Here is an 11,758-nt window from a genome sequence, read left to right on the forward strand (position 1 = left end):
GACACGGTTTCTCACAAAATATTGCTAAAAAAGCTGTACGCACACGGGATTAAAAGTCACATGTACGAAATACTTAAAAACTATCTCGCAGATCGCGAACAAATGGTTAACATAAATAGTGTGATTAGCGAAACAAAAACAACTACATATGGTGTCCCACAAAGCACGGTTTTGGAGTCTCTCTTATTCAGCATATACACAAATAGTTTGATGAATCTTAAACTGAGGGGACCGGTGATCAGCTTTGCTGATGATACCGCTATATTCTATAGATCCCAGTCCTGGGAACAACTAAAGATGGAAGCTGAAAGGGATTTCACAATGGTCAAAAAATAGTTTCAATTGAACAAATTAACGTTAAATATAGAAAAAACTAAATATCTGTGCTTCGCTTCATATAGGAATTATCTGCCAGAATTGGGTAGAAACTTTTATTCCACAAGCATCATCGGTAAAATATTTAGGCATAATTGGAATTTACAGACTGATAACATTGTAAAGAAAATCAGAGGACTAACAAGCAGATTTAACTTGAGTGACGCCATAGTAAAGAAACAAATAAAAAACTACATATTCCATGCGGAACGACGGTTTTTTTCTGAAATGATCAGCATCTAACTCAATGAGCCCAAAGAATAGGACAAATTACACCGACCTAGACTGCACCAATGAATTGATTGAAAAACCACATAGAAGCGGTAACAATTTAAGTATACTGCTTCAGTGGAAAACTTCTATATTTATTCAGAAATAATAATTATTATTTTTTTCTTTACTGTGTAATTTTTACATAAAATGTATAATTTCTTTATTTTTATTGTATTATTTTGTATATTTTTTATTGAATAAACAATATTATCGAGATGACCGCCAATTCAAGTCTACCGCAAGTCAGGAGTCTACAGATAAAAAATAAAAAGGTTTTAGTTGGAATTTCTTCTACTATATCCTTATGTATACAAATTTTATAAATAAGTTATAGACATTTAAAACGGGTGGGACAGCCAAACCGTACTATTTAAAACTATTAAAAAAGTATTATAAAACATAAATTTAATTCTTTTTTTGCAACAAATGTTAAGAGAAAAGATGAAATTTATATTCTATATTTTTTTAATAGTTTTAAATAGTGCGGTTTGGCTACCCCACCTGTAGTATCTTGCACAGGGCTTTCCTGTATCAATCCACCTTTATCTATATTTATATAATGTTGTATTATTATTTAATGTAATTTTTTCATTATACCTGTGACAATTACTATACAAGTGGGAGGAAAAAGGTTCTAGAGTTGTTCTACATTGTTCCAAAGCGGCAAATAGATAAAATAAAAACTCGGCGAGAAAAACCGAAAAAACGGGTTTTTTGAGTACCCCTCCATTTTTGGAACAATCAGATTTTCTTTGTTGTTCTGGGTTGTTCTAGTTATTGTTCTAGAAAATCTAAATTATGGGATACAGCATTACGAACTTATAACCAAAAATAGGTTTGGCTGTCAAAATGTCTAGTTGATTGCTGTGACCATAGTTTTTCTATTTCCAATTCCATATTACAAATATATACTTATTAATCTGGAACAGCTATTATTTTCACTAGAACGACTCTATAAAGGACACTTTACTCTTTGAAAATTAAAGTTTTTGGAAGTTTCAGTCAGTAATTCTTTCATAAGTAAGTTTCATTAACATCTGTTTCAATAAAAAATAAATTGTTCAATATACTTGCGGATTCGACAGTATATTTCATACTTTAACTTTTGCCATTACACACAATACATTTAGACATCATGTTGAGAATGGTTGCACAGATTGCCTTAGTTTCCTAAAATTATTTTTAAAAAACGATTCTAGTAAAGCAACAAATAAAAAAAGAGCTGAACAATTAACAGGAATAAATTATCTTGTAAGCGAGAATATTGCTGACGTAAATTAACCTTCAATATGGAGAATTGCTGTTTATAGAGACAACGAATGGAGAAAACAAAATTGAGTGATTACCCCAGCAATTTACAACTTCACAACAAATTCACAACAATCCTCGCAGGTATCATCAGTTACGAAGGTACTCAATCTTTGAATGATGTAGGACACTACACGCCATATGTGCCCAACAATGCCAAATGGATATTATTTAATGACTTACGAAAAAAATCCGTACAAGTTGAAGAAGCTACTGAAATAAATGCACAAATGTGCATATATGTTTATAAATGAGCTAAGTAATGTAACCGTATTGGTCCGTGAAATTAGTTTATTTACAGTCGATACGATATTTGTTGAGCCAAAATTTCCAGAAAGGAAAAAATCACTGACGTTCTATTCTCAGAAAGCAACGGTTAATCACGGCTTGATATTTGCAACCAGTGGTGTACCTTTAAACCATTCACGATATATAAACGCTCATTGCAAGTATAAACACCCACTTGCTATGCCGCCGCCAATGACTTTCGGGGTGTCCGATGTTATAGTTTCCAAGAATCTGACGTAGTAGTTTTCTAAGAAATTTGGATCAACAAATATCGTACCAGCTGTAAATGATTTAGTTTATTTACTATCCGTGCAAGTCACCATCTTGACTTTTTGCACGGATAGTAATCGATTCAAACGTGAACAATAGTGCAGAATTATAACAAAAAACCTGGTGCAACGACATCCGTACTAGAAACTGTGGATGTATCTATTAACAAACCCTTTAAAGATAACATGAGATAACAATTTTCAAAAACGGGAAGAATTGAACAAGCTTCTGCTTCCGAACTTGCTCAGTGATTTTATTTACCGGCGAGACGATAGCAACAAACTTTTTCCCTTATCTAGAAAAATAGCGAAAAACTAAGCACACAGTTGGAAAGCTTGGTCTTTTCTCTATCCTAAACCGAGTTTTCGTCCGCCGAAAGTTGCAACCGTGATCACACGTTTGCACAACCATTTTTCTGGCTAAGAACTACCTAAACCACGAATTTTTGCCGCGACTAAACAACGCTTCGGTCAATAACTCTCTTATATGACGGGGAGAAGACTCTAGAACTATGTATATTGATCTTATAGAAAATTTTCTGATCTTTTCAACAGTATATAAGACATCTCAATTACACGTTCCACAATCGTTTTTCAGCCCAGCAACAAACTTTTCCCTTGTATTTCCGTCTACTTTTCGGGCCAATATTTTCGTTATCTAGAAAGATAGCAAAAAACTAATAACACGGTTCGAAAATTTGGTCTTTTCTATATCTTAAACCGTGTTTTCGTCCGCCGATATGTTGATAATAAGAGCAGAAAAAAATAATTTCTTATTTTTTTTTCGTCGTTTGTTTCGACACAGAACATTTAAATCAGCTCAAAATTGTCCCACTTTAAGGCCTTGTGCAGCCGTTATCAGAAGGAAATTCAACAAATGGTTTATATATTCGAAGAGAGCTAAGCTTGGCCTGTCTTATTTCGAGTTTTCGTCCGTCAATATCTGCCGGCGTCTATAAAAGAAACGCACCTGAAAGACAACCTACAGGTAGCAGAACCCAATCACTTCTTACCCTAACTTTCTTATTTGATGCAGGAAAAATTGGGACAAACTTTTACCCGAGAGAGAATCTTTTACCCGTTGGAAAGAGCATAAAATTTCCCGTAAGATGACCATAGTCTTAAAGTTTTCTCCCCGTTCAAACAAGAAAGTTGTTCACCCCAACATGGTTTAGTCGCGGCGAAAATTCGTGGTTTTAGGTAAATTTTGGCAAAGAAACCGTTTGTGCAAACGCGTAATTGTGTATAATAGTAGTGTAATAATAGTGTGTCATACACCGTTAGAAAGAGCAGAATTTCCTATAAGATGAATGTAGTTCTAAAGTTTTCTCCCCTTCAGATAAGAGAGTTATTGACCCAAGCGTGGTTTAGCCGCAGCAAAAATTCGTGGTTTAGGTAGTTCTTAGTCAGAAAAAAAAGATTGTGCAAACGTGTAATCACGGTGTGTCACATACCGTTGGAAAGAGCAGGAAATTTCCCATAAGCTGAATATAGTTGAAGAGTTTTCTCCCTGTCAAATAGGAAAGTTATTAGTGCAAGAAATATTTGCGTGTTTTCATCGGTAGGGGCTTTGTCCAAGGTCAGCTCTTTCCGAATATGCAAACCATTTGTTGAATTTCCTTCTGATAACGGCTGCACTAGGCCGAGGATTTCGCGCGAATGCTGTCGTCCGAGTAGTAACACAACTTTTCTTTCTTTTTTAAATAACAGGCAGTTATTTAATCAGTTATTCTACTAAATCTACTAAATCAGTTATTTAGAAAAGGAGAACCAGTTATTGAACATAAAATTGATGGTCTCGAGCAATATTCGCGCCATAACAATGTTCGGATATTTGGACTTGACGAGGAAAAATAGGAAAATGTTGAACACAAAGTACTAGCGACCTTAAATGATAATATGGGGATTTCGGTTCTTGTAGAGCAGATTGATTGCTGTCATCGAGTCGGAGCTCGGAAGAAGAATGGTAAACATCCTCGTCCTGTTATAGTGAAGTATTTGTTTATTATTATTATTATCATTATTATTTTTTTTAAATATTTAGTTAAATGGTTTTATCTGTTGGCTATTTAAATCTTCTGACCTTGATTTGATGAGGTATCTAACGTACTTTTTGAAAAGAAATACTCTGTGGTGGGTTTGACTGAAACGTGGCTTAATGATAATGTCAACAATGAACGGCTGTCTATCGACAGTTATACACTTATTAGACGGGATAGGATATCGCGGGGTGGAGGGGTAGGAACGTACATAAGTAAAAATTTAAAATTTTGCGTTCTTTCCTCTGGCAACAGTGTGGAGCAGCTTTGGATTTCAACTAATAGTGGAACAACTGATTTAATTATAGGCGTTGTGTATAGGCCTAATTGTGATTTTAACTTCTTTGTTTCGGAATTAGAGATTGATTTAAGTGCGATATGCTCTGAGCATGATATCGTTACTGCTGTGGGCGACTTTAATGTTGATATGGCTTGTGGTGGTTCCCGGCCTGCAGTACTGCTTGATTTAATGAATTCTTTTGGTCTAACTCAAATAATTCAAACGGCCTCTCGCGTTACAGCTTCCTCTTCAACTTTAAATGATTTAATTTTTATATCTGATCTTAATTTGGTTCTTGATAGTGGCGTTAGTTACTTTAATGCATCTGACCATGACTTGACCTATTGTTTACTAGATGTAAAACGTAAAGAGTCTTGTTCCTATTTGCGAACCTTCAGATCTTATAATAATTTTGATTACGATCGCTTTCAATCTGATTTATTTCAACTACCTTTTTTTAATATATTTGATATAGTGGACATAAATGATAAGGCGGATTGTCTTAATACTCTTTTAATTGATTTGATGAATCGGCATGTGCCTATGACTAAATGGTCAAGCCATTACCAAAAAAGTCAAATGTTACAGAGTTTGGTCACTTAAGACCAATAAGTATTCCGCCTGTTTTGGGAAAGTTGGCGGAAAGAATTATTGAAGCGCAGCTGAAGGAATATGTAAATATTTGCAATATTCTGTCCAGCGTACAATCGGGTTTCAGGAAGGGTCATGGATGTGCGACAGCACTGCTCAGCATAGTCGACGATGTGTTACGGGCATCTGATGAGGGTAAAATCACCTTGATACTCTGAATCATTCAATAATGTTTGCGATTTTGCAACACATTTGTTTAAGTCCTTCAGCTTCGACTTTCATGCTTAGCTATGTCCGCGATCGGGTACAATGTGTTGAGGTTGGTTAGATATACTTTTTCGGATCGCTTCTAGGACCCCTTCTATACTCTATTTATGTGTCTTCTTCCACAAACTTTTTGTTTCACTCTAATTGTTACTTTTATGCTGATGGCACGCAGCTATACATCTCATTTTTTCCCCACGAGGTAGACACTGCCTGCAATAGGTTGAATGATGACCTTGAACAGTTAAGAGTTTTGTCCCGTAAACATTCTTTACGTTGAATGCTGCGAAAACCGAATTAATTTTGTTTGGTTCTAAAAAAAACTAGAAGTGACACTTCATTCAGAGAGAGGTTGAGGGTTGTTATTGACGGTCAGTGCATACCACTAAAAACTTGCGTCCGCAGTTTAGGTTTGTTGTTGGATGAGGGGTTCACCTTTTCGGAGCACGTTAAGAAGTGTACGCAGCATCGTATGCGGCATTAAAAATGATATACGCTTCGCGCTGTTTTCTACCTTTGAGAACTAAAATTTTATTATGTGAAATATTAGTCCTTTCTCATATGAGTTTCTGTGATGTTGTTTATGGACCTAATATTTCCGCCAGAGATAGGTGTAAGCTGCAGAGTATACAAAATGCCTGCTTGCGGCTAATATACGGTATTAGGAGGCGGCAGCACGTATCTCACAAGCTTAAAGTTGTTGCAGGGTTAAATGTGTGCAATCGAAGACTGCTTCACACCACTACGCTGTTCCACACTGTTGGTATTGGCGGGAAACCTACTTATCTTTACCATAAAATAAAATTTAGGTCTGATGTGCATACATTGAACTTATGGTTTAAGGGCAATTTGACTCCTCCACAACACAAACATGAATTTTTTACAAAGACGTTTAGTTATCAAATCGCTCACATATACAATGGCGTTCCTGTTCATGTCAAGACCAGTATGTCTATTCAGATCGTTAAGCGAAGATTGAAGGCTTCCATCATGGCGGGTTAGTCGAGTGGCTTAGGAGCCTGATAATAAATTCAATGACAGCTAAGTTTGTTATTACTTTGGCAATTTTGTTTTAGTGTAATTCCCACTTCACATAAGAACCGACACAGAACAGGGACATGTGGAGGACCATACATTAAGATGATTTAACGTAACTTACCTCTATACTAAGTTGTACACCTGAGGAGTTATAGGAATTTAAAGGCCTATCAAGGCCAAATCTCTTTGCATTTATTTCTTTTGTTGCTGTATAAATATTGTGGCGCAGTTCGGCAAGATTTTCAAGCGGTTTTTAATACACTGTTTCTTTTATGCAATCCTAATAAGAAAATCAAGGGGATTTAGACCCAGAGAATGAGGAGGGCACGTAATCGAACCACGACGCCCAATCCATCTTTCTGGGTATTCTGTATGCAATCCCGTACAAGACAAGCATAATGAGGTGGGCAACCATCTTGTTGAAACCACATTTCTCTATAGATATTGAGTGGCACATCTTCTAACAAAGTTGTTAAATCATTTTGAAGCAAATACAAATAACATACGAAAGTATGAATTTTTTAAATAATGCGTTTTTGGCAAAAAAAACAGGCAATAATATTTTTTAGGAAAAGAAAAATGGTAAGTGTTACACCATTTTGGAATCTTGACTAAACAGGCCATCTTTTAAAATACCTTGCCAAGGGTGTTGTACTAGTCCTTTGTTTAGAAATCGTGTGTCAAACTTAATAGACATAAATTCTTTCAACCTTAACTCAATCAAACTGATACTTTTTCTTGCAAAACTAACGACTTTTGTTGTTCGATTTGTGACTGCTATAGTAGCATGGTTCATGAGGAATACATTATTAAAAAAATCACTATTAAATTGCGAACATTTCTGACCGTAGTACCTAAAGATATGATGTACGGGAATGATTTTTAACATTTTCAAAAATATGTCTATAACCACTTAACTAAGACATAGAATTTTTTTCTTATTTTTACCAGAACCGGTATGGGTTGGCTTCTCACCCGGTGCCCGCTTAACGTTGAGTTTCGGGACACCTGTATATATATATTTTTTTTTTATTGTTTGTTTTTTGTTCCAGTTTTTGTTTTCTTTTATAATGGGGCTGGGTGATAGAACAAATACCACTTGTGTGACAATTTGAACCCAGCACCTTTTTTCTGCCATACATTTATTTTGTTTTAGTTCTGCTTTTTATTGACATAAATATGTATACAGGGTGTCTCACGTAACTGGTTCGTTAGAACTTTTTCAGGTTCCACTATTCGTAGAGATTTGAAATTTTGGTAGCATGGGTTGTTCATTCAGAACTTTCGATCTAAAATATTTTCAAGATGGCCGCCACTTTCGGTCTACCGAAAGTAGACCATAACTTCGCTATTTTAAATGGAATGCTATAGTTTTTATTACACCGTTTAATTGTACATAAAAAAATAGGTTGACTTTGATAAAAGTTATTGGTACCTAGCGTTTTTCGTTTTCGAGTTATTTTGGTTTTAAGCTTTTTTTGGTAAATTTCAACATGCTCTTTAAAACTTCATATCTCAGCCAACGTTCATTCAAAAAAGATCTACGTTGGCACGATTACTCTTCAGATGTTGTCAAATAGATTGTCATTTGTTGTATCGCAGTATCTTATACAGGCTGGTCAAAAATGGAATTACTGTTTCTCCATATTCAATGGCGAGAAAGTCGAAAATTTTAAATGGAACGCCCCATATTTTTTTAGCCTATCAGGAAGAGAATTTAATTCTCTTCAAATTATCTATAAACATTCTCATACCTATTTATTGTAGTTTGCCTCATATTGCGAAATTTATTAAAACATGCACGAAATCCAGGTTTTTTATTAGAAAACTATGGAATTTTGACAGTTTTTGGTCCATGTTTGTATTATTGTTGTCATTAGTTACATTTGACGACGGGTGTAAATCATTGAACATAATGGTAAATTATTCCAACGCCGATATTTGAAATTTATTTTGTATTGATGGCGAATGTAATAAACTTTTGGACAGGACGTGTCGAACACTTAATGAGAGATGCCTAACAAATCTAACGCCCATCACAAGGAAAAATTTTAAAAAATTGATAAAGACTTTCTTAGTTCTGGATATATCGAGACAAAAAGAAATTGCATATTATATATGCAATTTCTGCAATATATGCAATTTATATTATATATCGTAGTTAATAGTACAAATAATAGAAATAAATTAAACAAAAAACTGTCAAAATGTCATGGCCTTCTAATAAAAATACAAATGGTTTCCTGCATGTTTTGATAAATTTACGAATATGAGAGAAACTACAATAAATAGGTTTAGAAATGTTTATAGATAAATTGTAGAGAATTAAATTCCCTTTCGTGTAGGCTAATAAAAAATGGGGCGTTCCATTTAAAATTTTCGACTTTCTCCCCATTGAATATGGAGAAACGGTAATCCAATTTTTGACCATCCTGTATAAGATATTCTGATACAATATATGACAATCTATTTGACAGCATCTGAAGAGTAATCGTGCCAATTTAGAGCTTTTTTGAATGAACGTTGGCTGGGATATAGGGTTTTAAAGAGCATGGTGAAATTTGCCAAAAAAATCTTAAAATCAAAATAACTCTAAAACGAAAAACGCTAGGTACCAATAACTTTTATGAAAGTCAACATATTTTTTTACGTACAATTAAAAGGTGTAATAAAAACTATAGCATTCCATTTAAAATAACGAAGTTATGGTCTACTTCCGGTAGACCGGAAGTGACAGCCATCTTGAAAATATTTTAGATCGAAAGTTCCGATTGAACAAGCCATACTACCAAAATTTCAAAACTGTACGAATACCGGAACCTAAAAAAGTTCTAATGAACCAGTTACGTGAAACACCTGTATATATTTTTTTTTTGATAATAATGTATTGTATGGTTGAAAATAAAGAATATGTTATTATTATTATTATTAACTTTAGTAATTTTGAGGTAATTTGATTGCAGTGCGACGTTTCTGATTTTTTTTGCTCTCATTATCAACTTATCGGAAGACGAAAACTCGGTTTAGGATAGAGAAAAGCTCAAGCTTTCCAACCGTGTGTTTAGTTTTTCGCTATCTTTCTAGATAACGAAGATATAAGCCCGAGAAATAGGTGGAAATATAAGGGAAAAAGTTTGTTCCTGGGCGGTTTGTTGGTATCGTCTCGCCGGTATTTTATTTAGGCATTTTATTTTAATATTTTCTAAATTTCAACTATACCACCCAATTGTTATCTGCACTCGAGTTAGATTCGAAAAAATACGGTAATTACAATTACAAAAATTTAAAGAAGTTTACATCACAATCTTTTAGATATCTTTTATAAATAACAAAAAAAATTATTTATTTTTAGAAGTTGAAAAATTAGTATAAGAATTTTAATCTTATAAGCAGGCAACCAAAATAACGTAAAGTTCAATAAAAATGTATTAACAAATATTTTATTTGAACCACATACACTATTTTTTTAAATCCACTTGCACAGTGTACGCCTCCATAAATAAGTTATTAGGTAAGTGAGTTTAAATTAAAGCTATTCAAATTCGAAAACCGCAATCAAAATCTATTAGCCAAATTATTCCTATCACAATACACATGTAGTATGTATTATACCAGTGTTTTCAAGGATGCTTCACCAATTGAATCAGCTGAATGACACGTGTACATTATACAGATTATTATGTCTCATAATAGTATTTAATTTAGATAATATTAAAATTCATTTAACAAAGGCAAAATTGTTAGTCGCAATTTAAATTGTTGATGCTCTACATATTAAAAAAATCGCTTAAATCAACTTTAATAATTTGTAAGTAAACTAATCAATGTCAGAATATGTTCTTTTTGTATCAGGTTATGGCTCGTTTTCAATTTAATCTTAAAAAGATTAATCGCAAATAAATTATAATTGAAAAGTTTATATTAAAAACGTTGTACAAAAAAAAACTCAGTTTCATTCAAAATTTAACCCTAAATGTTTTAAAGAGTTGTAGTAGGGCGTTGGAAGGTCACTTTGGGGCGTTAATCAATGGACATTATCTTGTAAGCACTCATAACCGTTTCGGAACATATAATTTAAATAAACGTACCTTTTTGTTCGTTCCATCACCGTCCATCCTCGATTTTCGTACCGGCCTTTCAAACTTATGTTGATTTTTTACAGGAGAGGTCAAACAGTACATTAAAAACGAATACGCATGCGCCACAGCCAGAATCCCGACAGGAACATGTGCGATTCTACGGCGTTGCCGTTTTTCATCAATGGTGAAGTAATTAAAGGATTTGGCAGAGGGTCGAAAGAACTTGGAATTCCTACTGCAAATTTTCCCCTTGAGGTCGTCAATAAGTTACCAGATAGCATTACCACGGGCATTTATTATGGGTGGGCGCAAGTGGACGATTCATCAGTTTATAAAATGGTAATGAGTGTTGGTTGGAATCCTTACTATAAAAATAAAGAAAAATCTATGGAAACTCATATTATACACAAATTTGAGACGGATTTTTATGGGAAAAACCTTAAAGTTGCCTTAGTTGGGTACATTAGACCTGAATTAAACTTTGCCTCAATGGATGATTTAATTAATACCATTCATAACGATATTAAACAAGCTGAAATTCAATTAGAAAAACCAGAACAGGCTGAAATTGCTAAAAATGATTTTTTTAAACCAAATTGTTGATTAGAGTAATTGTTTAATAGTGTTAATGTTTAGAAAACATAATTAGAGAATAATTAAGAAAATAGTTGTTTGGAGCAAAACAACCATAAAAAAGAATCAATATTTTGTACTTACGTGGTTACACAAATATAACGGCTCACATTAAATTCCTTTATAACCAAATTATTTTTGTTGTTACCCCAATCCTTATTTATTATAAATCCTAAATAATAAAACCAATTTTAGTAGGAAACGTCAAAATTTAAACTATAACATGAAGTTAGCACATTAAACATAACCTCAAATTTCTATTCATTTTTATTCCCATATCATCGAGATTTAATTATTAATTAAAATATTAATCATATTTAA

At 33.6% G+C, this 11,758-nt stretch overlaps 2 protein-coding genes across 2 annotated transcripts in view; one reads left to right on the forward strand and one right to left on the reverse strand.

Moving 5' to 3' along the window:
* Window positions 1–10,906, reverse strand: part of UG (UDP-glucose pyrophosphorylase) — a 44,265-nt gene extending 33,359 nt beyond the window's left edge. The window contains exon 1 of the mRNA XM_023053981.2: window positions 10,814–10,906. Within this exon, the coding sequence (XP_022909749.1) occupies window positions 10,814–10,906 (93 nt within the window). The remainder of the gene's footprint in view (window positions 1–10,813) is intronic.
* A 15-nt stretch (window positions 10,907–10,921) lies between these two features.
* Window positions 10,922–11,569, forward strand: LOC111420937 (Riboflavin kinase). The gene has a single exon (XM_023054033.2). It carries the CDS (start codon window positions 10,922–10,924, stop codon window positions 11,405–11,407), a length of 486 nt encoding a protein of 161 aa, XP_022909801.1. The 3' UTR covers window positions 11,408–11,569.
* Window positions 11,570–11,758: the final 189 nt, after the last annotated feature.

This window comes from Onthophagus taurus, chromosome 7 (assembly GCF_036711975.1).
Source record: "Onthophagus taurus isolate NC chromosome 7, IU_Otau_3.0, whole genome shotgun sequence".
In the NCBI taxonomy this organism is placed as follows: Eukaryota; Metazoa; Arthropoda; class Insecta; order Coleoptera; family Scarabaeidae; genus Onthophagus; species Onthophagus taurus.

Coding starts and splice junctions, on each gene's coding strand:
- LOC111420937 (XM_023054033.2), top strand. CDS start 10,922: ATGCGCCACAGCCAGAATCCCGACAGGAACATGTGCGATTCTACGGCG.